This window comes from Bos taurus, chromosome 5, assembly GCF_002263795.3.
Source record: "Bos taurus isolate L1 Dominette 01449 registration number 42190680 breed Hereford chromosome 5, ARS-UCD2.0, whole genome shotgun sequence".
Taxonomy (NCBI): Eukaryota; Metazoa; Chordata; class Mammalia; order Artiodactyla; family Bovidae; genus Bos; species Bos taurus.
In genome coordinates this window covers 112,040,508-112,056,243 of record NC_037332.1, presented here as the reverse complement: position 1 = coordinate 112,056,243, position 15,736 = coordinate 112,040,508, and the positions used below count along the sequence as shown (strand labels likewise).

Here is a 15,736-nt window from a genome sequence, read left to right as displayed (position 1 = left end):
GTGAAGTTGCTCAGTCATGTCCAACCCTTTGCGACCCCATGGACTGCAGCCTGCCCATGGGATTTTCCAGGCAACAATACTGGAGTGGGCTGCTATTTCCTTCTCCAGGGGATCTTCCCAACCCAGGGATCAAACCCAGGTCTCCCGCATTGTAGGCAGATGCTTTTACCATCTGAGCCACCAGGGAAGTCCCAAAAATAAAGTGAATAATCACCAATCCACTTGGTGATTGCATTAGGTCCATGGGGAACGTGTGACTGTGTCTAGAGATATTTTTGGTTGTCCCAGCCAGAGGATGCTCCTGGCATCCAGTGGCTGGCGGGCCAGAGACACTGCTCCATACCCTACACATCTGCACCCCTGCCGCCCAGACGTGAACAGTGGCACAGTTGAGAGACCCTTGGTTAAATGATTTGTATAGTCCTTAATGATTCTGAGATTCTTTGATGATAGGTCCTCTCTTTTTCTGAAGGTAGGGAATTCCTTGGAAATTACTGTTAGGAGTTTTAACTTCTCCTCGTAACATGTTTTTATATCTTAATGCCTACGAATTTTTGTTCGTTTGTTTGGCTGCACTGCGGGGCTTGTGGTATCTTAGTTCCCTGCCCAGGATGAACCCCTGCCCCTCAGTGGAAGCGCCGAGTCCTAACCACTGGACCCAGGGAATTCCCCAGTGCCTGCGCATTTTTACAATGAGAACAGCTTTTTTCTCTTCCTTCTGTGAGCCCAGTCATTGTATTACCATCACTGTAGGAATGAGTTACATCATCTCCCAGGAGAACTACGCACAAGTGCTATTGTTACTCCGGCTGTGCTAGAAACAGATTTGTTACTATTTATTGTATTTTCACAGGAAAAAACCCATGTAGCTTAATACCCTGGAGAAGAATTTGAGCCCAGAACCTGACAGATAACATAAATGAAGATACTTGCCATTTTTATGAAATTGGAATTTTTGTCAATAACTCTTTTTGAGTGCCAATGGTATTATCATTGTTGCAACAGTTGAAATTAATTTCCTGCCTTTATGCCTTAAATCTGGTAAGGCAGGCTTGTTCCTGCAGTGTATCAAGTCGCCTTCCTTTGTAGGGAGCCAAACTCTTAGATTGGTGACCTTGATCTGCTATTTTCTTGTCTCAGCGGTCATTGCACACGTTCCCCAGAAGAGCACCCAATTAATGTTCTCTGTTTTTGTTTTCTGTCCTTAACTCAGGAGACTCACTGCTAATAAAACTTCGTTTTCAAGATTTCAGAAGTAAAGAGCTGTGTTCCAATTATTCCCTGAATCAGTGAATGATTTTAGTATGTTCAGTAGCTGTTCTTCATCTCTCATTTTTGATTGTGTTTTCCAGTAAATTATTTTTTATGAACAAAGAAAGAAAATAGAATCACTTGAATTGGAAAGAGAACAGTCTCCTGTTCTTAAGTAGGTAAAGTATTGGTATTCTCATCTTAGAGCTGAAATAACGGCCATGACTTGGAACTGGTGAAATTTCCTACACATAAATAAGCAGACAGCTTTCTTTATTCTGCAGCCATACCCATTTTACCTTAGTAAGAGTTGAAATCGCTCATCATATTCTTTTGCAGCTGGTTTTTCCTCCACAGAGAAATGTCCTTTGCTTGCTTATATAGGGTACAAGTTTTTGTCTTGGATCCTCAAGTGTTTTCTCAGAATTCATAAAATGAAAGTGGTTAAAAAGTAACCTTTCCATCTATTTGGCTTAGAGTATGAACAAAGATCTTCTCAGATAAAAAGCTTTGAAGTACAGAATGTTCTTACGAGGACTTTGTATTCTCTTCTGTAAATGATATGATGCATTTTTGTACTTGACATTGTCCTTAGAATCCTCTCAGTCTTTCAGCTCATGTGGGTAACAGGATAATGTAAGCAGATTCCTGAATAATGGCTAAATCTTCATTTAGCTGCATTTCCTCTGACCTGTTCTGTGTGTGCCTACCTCTCGAGTAGAACATGAAGGGAATTTTTATTTCCAAAGAATTTCTTTAATGGGCGACCTATTTCGTTTGTTTAGAAAGGTGTTTGCACTACAGTACCCGCGGAAGCTTGTGATCTCTGGTTCTGAGCTTGCCTGTCTTCGTCTAAAACAAAAGCAGCAGACTGCTCAATAGTACTTTCCACTCTGATTTTTCGGACTGTTGGTTTTTTTGTTAAGTGATGTGTACATTATATTGAATAGGAATACATTATAAAGTCTGGGCAGATGAGTGTGTATTGATACTCTTATCTTGGCCTCTTGGGCACTGGTGCTTTTTTAAAATGAGACTTGCAAGAATCTTAGTTACGACTTTTTCAGATTATGACCAGTATCTTGACAATGTATGAAGATTTTGAGTCATAACTAAAGATGACTCCTTGGTGTTATATGGAAAATTCTAACAAATACAACTCATAAAACGATAATGCCTTTTGAGAAATATGTTCTCATAATGTTCCCGAGAGAGAGGTGCCAAAATGTCTTGCATTCCACTAATGAAAATTCAGGATTCGGATTTCCTGGCATTTTCACCAAGTTTATTAACTTTGGTGTTATCTGTATAGTATGTTTGAAATTCCTTAAATCAAAACATCCTTAATCTTGCTCTGTTGCTGTGGTGGTGGTTTGTTTTTTGATTGCACCATGGGGCTTGCGTGATCTTAGTTCCCAGACTGGGGACTGAACCCGTGCCGCCTGCAGTGGAAGCACCAAGTCCTAACCCTGGATCTCAGGGAATTCCCAATCCTGTTTGTAAAAGATTTCTCTTCTTTACGATTGTGCCTCTCACTTCTGAGCGTGGCCCGATAGCTTGGTAAATGGTTGTTGGCTGAGTTTGTTCATTAGTTTACTTGTTAAACGTTTATTTAACACACATTTATAAAGTATATACTGTGCGTCAGGCATTTTTATTACAAGTCTGTCTGGTATTTTTCTCTAATCATTTCAGGACTGATGAGGAATGTCTTAATATCTCAAGATGGTGCTAAAATTGGGATCGTGTGTTTTCAAAACAGAAGCACCTGGCTCGTTGTATTGTTCCACTCTGAGGCCACCTTGGGTGGCCAAGATCCCCATCCTTAAGCTTGTAAGAATCACGATGCTTGTGAAGCTGTTGCAGGTGTTTTTGTGATGGTTCATAACGACTGCTTGCTGCCTGCCTGTCCTAATTCCCCGAGTGATGAGGAACTCTTCTGTGAGCCTCTAGTCCCTGTCGAAGTCCTTTCAAATGTCACACTTTCTCCCACCTGTCTTTTATGGTACTGGATCCGTACTCACTTAAAACCATGTGAGCTACTTACGTGAGAGTTGGAAGGTGTGTGTTTTATGTGATATTGTCATGGACTTATTTAGCATGTGATCAAGAAATCAGTTCCCCCATCTGAAAGCTGTTTTTAAAAACTGTGTTTAAAACTATATCAAAATTGCTACTTTGGATGCTGCATAAGTTGACAGATTGCCTCTTAGTGTACAAAGGAGGAAACTCTGCACTCTCCTCCCGTGGCGAGGCGCTGCTGCCGGCCAGCCCGCTCTCGGCAAGGCTTCTGAATTGCTTCTAACAGTGGTGGCTTGTGTTGTACCTTGGCACAAAGGGACACCTCACCTCAGGTCTCCTAGTAGGTCAGCAGAAAAATAACTGGAACAGGGACGTGTTTAGCTTTAACATAAAGGTTACATTTTGCTTTCCCTTTGTCTCGCCCCCTTTCTCTTTACAGGGGTGGTGAATGTGCTGCTCACAACTCCACTTTGGGTGGTAAACACCAGACTGAAGCTGCAAGGGGCAAAGTTTAGGAATGAAGACATTGTACCGACCAACTACAGTGGTATCATTGGTGAGTGTCTTTTGGATGTGTTCCTTTTTAAAGGTTCTCTTTTCTCTTTGTATCTGGAATTTATCAGCATGATAAGGACAGCCTCAAATCTCAATGTCCAACAGTAAGCATTTGTTTAGCTCCTGTGTCTGTGGATTGGCAAGGATTTGATTCATCTAATATGACTCCAGCCTAGGATTCTCAGCTCCATGTGTCTCTCTTCCATTTCCTGGGACCAGCCTCAGGATGTTCTTCTCTTGGTGATAGCAAAAGCACAGGAAGACATGCCTGATCATACAAGCATATTTCAAGCCCCCGTTTGCATCTTGTCTGTTACCATCGTCTTGGCCAACACACTCCCAATGGCCAAGCCTCAAGACAAGGGATAGAGAAATATACCGGTGGAGTATAGCCCATAGAGCGAAGGTGGGAAGGGATGAATATTTCTGAAGAATAATTTGCTACTTTTTCTCCCCCAGTGTTGTCTTTGAATAAAGATACAAAATTAGTGTCTGATATCTTTGAGATTCTACTTTTTAATAGTATCACACTGCCAGTTTCTTCTTTCCCATCTTTCCCTCTTTATAATGAGGACAGTGATTTTCTTAAAAGGCAGTCCTATAAAATGAACTCTGGAGAACTGTCTTATCTTTTTCTGTACTGGCCTTCACTGTGAAACCCACAGGCTGTCGTTCCCCATTCTGTCTGTGTAATACAGAGAGCTCAGAGGTGGAGATGATCAGTACTGAGGAAAACTTGACCTGCTAACCCCAGATTTGTCAGGAAGGGTTGCCAACAATTGAAGTTAGTCTCTCAATAACTCAGTGACTGTCAGTATCTGATGATTCTCCAGAAGCAGTTAACGGATTAACTTGTCATTGCCAGAAGGAAATCTTGATAGAATCAGTCTGGCCTGTGTTCTGGGCACGTTGTCTTTCTAGTTAGGGGATTGTCCTCAAAGGTCCTTGATTTCTCGCTTAGATGCTTTTCACCAGATCATCCGGGATGAAGGGATCCTGGCTTTATGGAACGGCACCTTTCCCTCCCTGCTGCTGGTCTTTAATCCTGCCATCCAGTTCATGTTCTATGAAGGCTTAAAACGGCAGCTTTTAAAGAAACGAACGAAGGTAAGCCCTGATCTTGAAAGCTGCAAACAGCCCCTGACCCCTTCTCACTGTGTGGACTGATGCAGTTCGTTCTTTCTTTGCCTTGCAGCTTTCTTCCCTGGATGTGTTCCTCATTGGTGCAATTGCCAAAGCAGTCGCCACCACGGTCACCTATCCTATGCAGACAGTACAATCAATTCTGAGGGTGAGTGCTAGGCTTCTCCTGCATTTAGACAGACAACATTCTAAAATAATGTGGTTTCTTTGTTTGAAGCAGTGTTAATAAAGCCGTGAAGTGCTCCAGAGCATTTCTCAGCCAATTTCCCGTTGTTTGATATTTTGCTAACTAGTCAGGCTGTCAGTTGGTTTTCTCTTTGGTTTGGAACAAAGTTTACACTTTGAATTTCTTTGGTCACCTGCTGTCTTAGAAAATCCAAGTATGGAGGAAGTTCTTTAAAGACCTCAGGAACATAATAAGCTTGCTTCCTTCACATTCAGGTTGATTGGCCTGGTGCATAGGGTAGATTTCCCTTTACAGAATCAGAGATTCATTCAGAAGGAATGAATGATGTAGCTTTCCTGAAGTATTTTCAAATTTCTAGTTTCTCATTCATTCAATTATTTATTCTTTGAAATATTTTTTTAAGTACCCATTCTACGAGCAACTGGGGTGCACGTGGTGAATAAAAGCCATAGTCCCTGCCCTTGGGAGTTAACCGAGGAGAGAGCGAACAAGTAAATCAGCATAAATAAGTAACTGCAGGTTGAGGAAGGAGCTATCAAGGAAGTAAGCCACATTCTGTGATTTAGTGGAGAGGGCCACAGTGGGGGTCTTCTAAGATGGCACGATTGGGGTGGGTCCTCTGAGGAGCCCTGTGTAAATCAAGACTTAAAGGAAGGTAAGGACCCAGCCATGCAAAGAGCAGAAGAAAGAGCTTTCCAGGTAGAGGGAACATGGTGTACTAAGAGCTTGATGAATCCTAGCAACTGAAAGGGAGGCCACTGGCTGGAGGTGGCTCAAAAGGAGATCAGAAAAGAAGCAGGATGGCTATGAGTGATGACTGGATTTTATTCTCACTGCAATAGGAAACCGTTGCAAGGCTTTAGACAAGAATAATGTGATCTCATTTATAATTTGAGAAGACTACTATGACTATTCAGGATAAGAGAAAAGGGAGTTTCAGGTTAGGAGGCTATTTTGGTCACATGTGTATGAGATGCGATGGTGGAAAGGGAGGGATTCAAGTTGTGTTTGGGAGAAAAAATTCAAAGGACTTAAACCGATGAGTAAAATGGAGGCGTTAATGAAAGTATTTTAGTTTGAAAAGATTATTCCCTTCTGTTAAAACTATTTTTACCAATGGACTATTTTTCAATTGGTACTTAATATAAAGAATTTCAGTTGCAGTCAAATAAATGTATTTTGACATTTTTATAGTAGAAACATAACATGCAGAGCTTGGACTACAGAGATTCTAACTGATTAATGTTTGTCATAACTTCTTAAAAGACTGGAAGCCATTCCATCAGTATCTAAATCTTCATCCTGGGCGTGATTTTTTCTTTTGAGGTAGAATTTTCTCCATGATTCTCTGTAAAAATGAAAACTCTCATGCTTGCTTCACTGGAAAAAAATTCTTATTTTCAGTTATTTCATTGAAATATTTCATTTGTTTCATTGAAAAAATAGGCTTAATGAAATCTAAATCTAAAAAAGCCACCAGGGGCTTCCTTAGTGGTTCAGATGGTAAAGAATCTGCCTGCAGTATAGGAGATCCAGGTTCGATCCCTGGGTCGGGAAGATTCCCCTGGAGAAGGGAATGGCAACCCGCTCCAGTATTCTTGCCTGGAGAATTCCATGGACAGAGGAGCCTGGCGGGCTACAGTCCACCAGGTTGCAAAAGAGTCGGAGGACACGACTGAGCGACTAACACTTTCACTTTCACATATTAAAAGGGTATTTTTATTACCATGTGCTGTAAGATGTTACTCCAACATAAGTGGAAATTAAGATTAAAAAAAAGTGATAACAGGGCTTCCCTGGTAGCACAGTGGTAAAGAGTCCACCTGCCAAACGCAGGAGACTCGGGTTTGATTCCCCTGGGAAGGTCCTGCATGCCGTGGAGCAGTTAAGCCTGTGCGCCACAACTGTTGAGCCTGTGCTCGGCAACAAGAGGAGCCGCCGCAGTGAGAAGCCCAGCGACTGTGACCAGAGGGTAGCCCCGCTCAGTGGAACTAGAGAGCAGCCCGCGCCCAGTGACAGAGACGCAGCACAGCAAAAAAAGAAACAATAAATAAGTAAAAATTTTTAAAAAAGAAAGCGGTAACAGATGGTAATTATTTGTCTTGTTCCTTCTTCCTTAGTTTGGACGTCACAGACTCAACCCAGAAAACAGAACACTGGGGAGTCTTCGGAACATTCTCTATCTCCTTCACCAGCGAGTAAGGTGAGCTTTGTAGATGTTTCACATTCTGTCCTCTCTTTTAACAGCTGTCTCTGCCAAGAAGTGGTTGGATTTGCTTATCTTGTATTTTTGCCTTGGCAGCGGCATCCTGAAAACTTCTCCCTTGCCTGCTGTGCTCAGACATTTCTCATTTAGGAGCTTAGTGACACATGAGAGCATTTAGGGAAATTGTGGAAAAGTTCATGTCCTTGGTTCTTCGTTAGTTAGAAATATTCAGGACTTTTTTAGAAAGGGAATCCTCCAGTGAAATCCTGCCATTTGCAACAACATGGATGAACCTTGAGTGTTTTGTTAAGTGAAATAAGTCAGGCCGAGAAAGACAGATGCTTTGTGCTTTCACTCAATGTGGAATCTGCAGACAGACAAACTCATCAGTGCTGAGAACAGATGGGTAGCTTCCAAAGAGGAAGAGGGTTTGAGGGCAAAGTGGGTGAAAGGAGTCAGCTGTATGGTAGCAGCTGATTATGGGACCTGTGGTGGTGATCACTGTGCGGTGTATAGAGAGGTCAAGTATAATGCTGTACACCTGAACCGTGGCATTTCCCTATAGCCCAGTTGGTAAAGAATCCGCCTGCAATGCAGGAGACCCCGGTTCAATTCCTGGGTCGGAAAGATCTGCTGGAGAAGGGATAGACTACCTACTCTAGTATTCTTGGGCTTTCCTTATGGCTCAGCTGGTAAAGAATTCACCTGCAATGCAGGAGACCTGGGTTCGACCCCTGGGTTGGGAAGATCCCCTGGAGAAGGGAAGGGCTACCCACTCCACTGTTCTGGCCTGGAGAATTCCATGGACTGTTTAGTGCATGGGGTCGCACAGAGTCGTGCATGACTGAGTGACTTTCACACCTGAAACAAAGGAGAGCCCTCCTGTAATCTAATCTAGAGACTGCTCTGCTGAGTAGTGCTCCATTGATCACGTATCCCAAAACCCTTGTTAGAAATAAGCAGGTGTCAGAGAGCCGCAGTCATCATGGGAAAGGGAAGGAGGGTAGGCAGAGGAACAACAGCTGTAATCTCAGTTACGACAACAGTGATGATGATGGCGAGGGGAGTTAGCGTTTTTGAGCTATTATGTGGCAGACACTAAGCCAGATGCTCTACTTGGGTAATCTCACTTAATCCTCACAACAGCCCTTTGAGGCAGGTACTGTCGTCATCTCCCCATTTCTTTTAAAGGGGAAATCAAATAGGTCAGCACCTTTGAGGCAGAAGCTATTATAACTTTATTAGTGTTCCTAGAGGTAAGATATTTTAAACTAAGTTTATTATAAAAATAGAATATGCTTGGGATAAAAAATCAAAGATAAAGAATTGGTGTAAAGCTGAAAAAACAAAAATGCTGATCATACCAAGTGTTGGCAAGAATGAGGCAACTAGAACTTTCCTGTGCTGGTGGGAATTAAGAATGGCACAAGCATTTTGGAATGCAGTGTGGCATCTTCTTATAAAGTTAAACATACACCTCCTATAGACCCAGCCATTCCCTTTCAAGGTGTTTACCCAAGACAAATGAAACATGTCTACACAAAGACCTGTGCATAAATGTTAGTAACAGCTTTATTTGTTAGAGCCCAAAACTGGAAACATCCCAAATGTCCATCATTGAATGAGTAGGTACAAGTTCTGATATACCTGTACAGTGGGATACTGTTCAGAAAGGAAAAAGAAATAATTATTGATACACGCAAAAATGTAGGTGGATCTCAGAATAGTTCCGCTGAGTAAAAGAAATCAGACAGAAAAGAATTCATATTGTATGATTCCACTTTCATGAATCCACCTGCCAGTGCAGGAGACGGAAGAGATGTGGGTCCAATCCCTGGGTTAGGAAGATCCCTTGGGGAAGGAAATGGCAACCCACTCCAGTATTCTTGCCTGGGAGCTTCATGGACAGAGGAGCCTGGTGAGCTACAGTCCATAGGGTCGCAAAAGAATTGGACACGACTGTGCACACACACACGCTCATCACTCAGACTTAGAAAATGATCTACAGTGACGGCAAAGGAACGTGAGGACAGCGTCCTCCTGGGGATGACGGATGGTGGGTACGTTCATGACCTTGAACGTGGTGATGGTTCACGGATGTACCCACCAGTCAAAACTCGTCAAACTGAAATCATTTAAACTTCAATAAAGTTATAAATACATGCATATCTACACTGTTTTCTGTCTCTTTTCCAGGAGATAGTCACTATTAAAAAGTATATGTATTTCCAAAATACTGTATAAAAAACATATATTTTCCACTCCATTTCCAGCCCCCTCTCCTCTCTGGAGAATAGTAGGTGGTGCTGGAAATTCCCAGCTTCTGATCTTTGCTTGGTCTGTCTGGTGACCAGCCCCACCCAGGAGTCCAGCACGGATCACCTCATTAGAACAGAAGACACTGCTGCCACCCAGGACTTAAGGGATTTAGGAGCTCTGTGTCAGGAACTAGGATCAAAGACCAATTGTTAGAATAAAGAAATGTTCCTAGTGTTCTTTTCACTTAGGAAATTATAAGCAAGAGCTCCTAAAACTCTGTGCCAGGAACTGAGGACAGGGACTAATAGATTTTTTTTTTTTTCTGTTATCTCCTAGCAGACCTCACCTTGAGAAATACCAAGGTGGAGTTTCTTGGGTTTCTTGGGGGAACATAAGTTAGCCAGTGAACGAGACATTCATGAGTCAAAGCTTTTCATTTCTATTTATCACATGATTCACTCCAAATAATAGGTTTTCACACATAGCAAGTATGTAAAATGTAGAATAGCTCCTGAATGGAGCACTTGACTTTTAATATCTCAGTCTGCATGCGTGCTACATAGAGCCCTGGAGTTGCTGATGAACTAGCAGATGAGATTAATTCACTCTCAATAATTAGCTCTGGAGACATCATTTACTCAGCTTCTGTTTCTAGCTGAAGCATTCTTCTCTGTTGTTGGAGCAGTCGTTCTAAAGGGCTGGTGTCCAGGCGGGCCTTGTTATCCTCATCACCTGGGAGCTTATTAGCAATGCAGATTCTTGAGTCCCATCCCAGGCTTAATGCTTCGGAATCTCCGTGGATAGGACCCAGCAATCTGTGGTTCACCGAGCCTTCCCAGTGATTGTGACATACACTAAATTTGAGAACCACGGAGTTAAAGGGTCAAATGTACAGAAAGACTCGGTATTGGAGAGATTTTCATTCCTGTCACTTTCTCTAGTTCTGTTCAGGCTGCGATGATCTAAACCAATTGGCAGCTCTCCTACCATTTAGGGACTGTTGCTGCTGCTGCTGCTAAGTCACTTCAGTCGTGTCCGACTCTGTGAGACCCCGTAAGCCCAGAGACGGAAGCCCACCAGGCTCCCCCGTCTCTGGGGTTCTCCAGGCAAGAACACTGGAGTGGGTTGCCATTTCCTTTTCCAGCGCATGAAAGTGAAAAGTGAAAGTGAAGTTGCTCAGTTGTGTCCGACTCTAGCGACCCCATGGACTGCAGCCTACCAGGCTCCTGCGTCCATGGGATTTTCCAGGCAAGAGTACTGGAGTGGGACTGTTAGGTTGAAATAACTTTGTTGAGAGAGCCTTAAAAAGTCAAGATCTAAAAGTTCTTTGTTAATCTTAGATGTTGGCATTAAAATGGTTTTAGGATTTTAGGATCTGTACCCTGTCTGTGAGAACCTATCATCATTCCGCTGATTAATCATGGCTTTGAAGAAATAATCAACTTTTGTCAATTCCCAAGCACCTTCAAAGATAAAGTACTTAAGTAACAGAAGTCTGTTAATATCTAAAACTTTGATTGCTTCTTTTGATCCTAAGAAGAAGCCTTTGCAAAGTAGTATGTTTCTTTGAAAACCTTTTGTTTTTTCCTCATCCCTTCCTTTCAGGCGTTTTGGAATTGCGGGACTCTACAAAGGCCTTGAAGCCAAGCTGCTGCAGACAGTCCTGACTGCTGCTCTCATGTTCCTCGTTTACGAGAAACTGATGGCTGCCACCTTCATGGTCATGGGGCTGAAGAGCACGCGCAAGCACTGAGGCACCTCTCAGCCCCCGGCGCTCAGAAGTGCTCCAGACGGGGGGCGTGCGTGATTCCACTGTACTTGCCCCTTCCTCTGAGAAGTCTACCCTCATTGGCTTGAGATACATCCAGGGTTGTAGCCAGCTTGACTCATTACCAACTTAACTCTTTTGATGGTTGGTTGAGTTTTGTGGAGGAGGTTGGACCAATGGCCATATGAAAAGAACACATGATCGAAAACCTAAAAATGAAACTTGATGGGGATTTATTGATTTTCCTGAAGGGAATGGACTATTGCTCTCATGTATAATCTTCTCCAGTTAAAGTCTTTTTGAAATTTACCAGCTATTCTCTTTCCCTGAACCACCCCCCGGCTCCAGGTTCTACAGCCGATTTGCTACCATGTAATTCTCTTGGTATTCTCCTCCTATATACTTTTGCACGTCTCCATCTTGGTATTTTCCTCACTAAAAATGTTATGACTATGCCACAGGCATGCCTATTATTCTTGAGCTTTTTTTCTCCTGATTCAGGAAAGATATCTTCTTTAGTGTGTGAGCTATTTATTTTGTGGGGGAAATGAAAATGATTAATTCCAAATGATTCTCTTATAAACTGTAAGCATCACTTATTCTTTCGTATCTGACATAATTAAAAAATATTTATTTTGAATCAACCTTTTCACTACAGAATTTGAGGTTTTGTGTTCATCCATATGGGCCCCAGTAAATTGTAAGCACAAAAGCGATTCTTCAAATTTGCCCTTTAGAGTATTACATTGGGTTTACAACCAGCTGGTAAAAATCACAGAAAAGGGAAAGGGAGCAGATACCTTGTTTAGGCTCTGGAATACTGTCTTCTTTTGTAAACTCATGGTAGAGGCTGTATATTTTGAGAATAAACTTCTGGTTAAGGTTATTTCTGTTTGAAAATGTTGCTTAGAGTCCTGCTACTCAAAGTGTGGATCCCAAACAGTAGCATCAATATCACCTTGGGAGCTTGTTGGACATGCCATCCCAGACTTTCTGAATCATCTTCTGTGTTTTAACAAGATACTCACGTGATCTGTACTCATCAAAGTTCAAGAGAACTTAGAGCTCCTGACTCCACCGAAGATGCAGTTGGTTTCAATTATGGAAACCAAACATCGATATCGAAGGAAAGGTAGAGTAATGTATTATATTAGAGCATCCTGTGAAAAGACCAGAAGTTCTGTCATCATTTACGTTCACCTCACAGCACATGTTCAGGTTGGTAGGACTTTCATTATGTGGTCAACAATGAATTTTGACGTCTCAAGGCACTCAAGAAGCAAACCCTCTTGACATGAGTAGAACAGCAGCTTTTTTAGACCTTATTTTAGCCCCTATATCAAAATGACAGGTTTTTCATTTATAAGTCTTATTCAGTCAATTAAAGTAATAATGAAGTGTCTGTGTCTATTCTATACTAGTATTTAAGTTCAATTTTGAGAGTGGAAATTTATTTTCTCTCATCCTGGTGGTAATTTCAAAATACATGATTATTAGACTAGTAATAATCAAAAGATCATTGTGTTGTTCTAGAAAACAAAACCTAAGAGGAACTCGTAATCAGAGAACTAGACTGAACACTTCTCTAAAAGCTAGAGAATTGGCCCCACTAACTGCTTTTTATTTTATTTATATATTTTATTTTTTAAAGTGTGTGTGTGTGTGAATGTGTCAAGGCTTGAGTGGGGACTTGGGAGAAGAATGACCATAAAGATGCCATGTGTACTTTTGTTATTCTTTTAATTTTTAATTTTGATGTTCACTTTGGAACTTGAATTTTGAGCTCAGGGTATTATGAATTGTTGGTATGTTAAAATAATTCCCAAGTCAGGATATATAGTTATATTGGATGTTTATGATGTGGGAATGTATCTGATGCTTCTTTTTTATCTGATTTTATGAGGAAACAATTTCACTTTGAGGTTTATGTTCCCTGTGGAAGCTAAGCTCACTATGAGTTAATAACTCACCCAGTTTTATAACCTTTGATTGTTAATAAGTTGCTTGAGAAAACTAAGGAGCTGAATTCTATACTAGGGGAAGGGAAGACTTTCTTTCTGATTCTTTATGCAGTTTCTCTAGAAAATGAGGATTAAGAACCTTAGAGATTATGTTAGAAAATTTCATCTGTAAGCATTTAATCTGTGCTTTAAAGTGGACATTAAATGTCCTTTCTTGTCTATTTTACTGTTAAGTTTGAAACACAAAAATAGGATTTACCATCAGAACATAAGCAGTTGGAGTTAGAATCTTGGGTTTTATTCTCAGCTCTGCCACTAACAAGTTATGTCATCTTGTGTTTCGGCTTTTTTATAAGTGGAGGCAATAATACGATCGATCCATCTCAGAGGGTATTTGAGAGCTCATAATGTCAGCTAAATCCCTTTATGATCGTGGGAGAAGGAAGATCTGAGTGAAACTTGTAACAAGCCCAGATTTATATGGCAATTTCCCTTCTTAAAGCTTATACACTTTCTCATTTTATAATCCCAATACCTCTGTGAAATAGGGGGCAAGTAACCATATTCCCATTTAATTAATAAGGAAATTGAGACAGCTATCAAATGACTTGGCTGGTTGGAGCCAGGACTAGAGTTGGGTTTCCTGCAGTCTAGTGTAATGATTACAAGAATGGGTTCTGGAGGTAGACCCAAGTTCAACTCTGGTCTTGCTCTCTGCCAGCTGTGGGAACAAGGCAATTGCCAAACGGGTATAAAACTCCGTTTTCTCAACTATGAAATGGAGATGATGATAAACCTACCTCATAGGGTGATTGTGAAGATTGAATGAGATCATATATATAAATTTCCTAGCACAAGGCTTGCCATATAGGAAGAGCTAGATAAAAGTGACGACTATTACTACAGTATTATTATTGATGAAGGATATGACTGAATAGATGCAATTGTAGTTCAGTGGAAAGCACTCTGGGTTTTGAGTCAGATCTAGGTTCAGACTTTCATTCTATCACTTAAAAGCATTGTGGTGTGGAGTCACAGATGTAGAGGATGGACTTGCCATGGGGAACAAGGGTAGGGATGGATTGGGAGATTGGGGCTGATATGTACATACACTATATATAAAATAGATGGCTAATTGGGACCTACTGTATAGCACAGGAAACTACTCAATACTCTGTAACTACCTATATAGGAATAGAAACTAAAAAAGTGTGGATATGTGTATGTGTGTAGCTGATTTACTTTGCTATATAGCAGAAACTGGCATGGAACTGTGAATCAGCTATACTCCAATGAAGTTTAATTTTTTAAAAAAAGCATTATAGCCACAGACAAGTCATTTCCTCTCCTTTCTTAGTCTTTATGTGTTTATCTGTCCAATAGAAATGATGACCAGGCAAGGCTATTTTATATATGTGTGTGTGTGTGTGTGTGTGTAATTTTTTAATTTTTAGAACCAGCCTTGCAAGGTAATCACTTCTGTTGGCTGGGTGAGGATGTATGTGTATATGTGTGTGTGCGCTTAGTCGCCCAGTCATGTCCAACTCTTTGTGACCCCATGGGCTGTAGCCCTCCAGACTCTTCTGTCCATGGGCATTCTCCAGGCAAGAATACTGGAATAGGTTGCCATGCCCTCCTTCAGGGCATGCCCTCCTTCCCAACCCAGGTCTCCCTCACTCCAGGCAGATTCTTTACCAACTGAGCCACCAGGGAATCCCATATATATGTATATATGCATCTGGCAGAGTATATGACCTATAAATATGCTTAATAAATGCCAAGGTTTTCCACTCAGATGTAATTGACATATAACATTTTATTAGTTTCAGATGTACAATGGAGTGATTGCATATAGGTATATATCGCAAAATGATCACCACAGTAAGTCGTAAACATCTACCACCAAAACATGCACCAGATAAATGCTGTTTAAACCAAGAAAGCCAACTATATTTTACTTTGAGACAGTATTTCGTCTTCCCATTTGTTTTATTAGTGGACATTTCTTTTCTGGAAGGCTTTTGTGTACCTCATCAAAAGTGAAGCCAAACCCAGTAATTTTATGTTTTAACCACTACAAGAGTCCCTTGGACAGCAAGGATATCATCCAGTCAACTCTAAAGGAAATCAACCCTGAATATTCATTGGCTCCAGTACTTCGGCCATATGATGTGAAGAGTCAACTCATTGAAAAGAGCCAACTCATCTTTCCCTAATACTGGGAAAGATTGAGGGCAGGAGGAGAAGGGGGTGACAGAGGATGAGATGGTTAGATGGTATCACCAAGTCAATGGACATGAGTTTGAGCAAACTCCGGGAGATAGTGAAGGACAGGGAAGCCTAACATGCTGCAGTCCATGGGGTTGCAAAGTGTCAGACACGAC

The 15,736-nt window shown here is 41.4% G+C and overlaps 1 protein-coding gene across 1 annotated transcript in view; it reads left to right on the top strand.

The window, feature by feature from the left end:
* The window catches only part of SLC25A17 (solute carrier family 25 member 17), a 42,571-nt gene extending 30,536 nt beyond the window's left edge, over positions 1-12,035 (top strand). The window contains exons 5-9 of the mRNA NM_001045948.2: positions 3,713-3,829; positions 4,790-4,935; positions 5,024-5,119; positions 7,279-7,361; positions 11,229-12,035. Of these exons, the coding sequence (NP_001039413.1) occupies positions 3,713-3,829; positions 4,790-4,935; positions 5,024-5,119; positions 7,279-7,361; positions 11,229-11,376 (590 nt within the window). The 3' untranslated portion in view covers positions 11,377-12,035. The remainder of the gene's footprint in view (positions 1-3,712; positions 3,830-4,789; positions 4,936-5,023; positions 5,120-7,278; positions 7,362-11,228) is intronic.
* Positions 12,036-15,736: the final 3,701 nt, after the last annotated feature.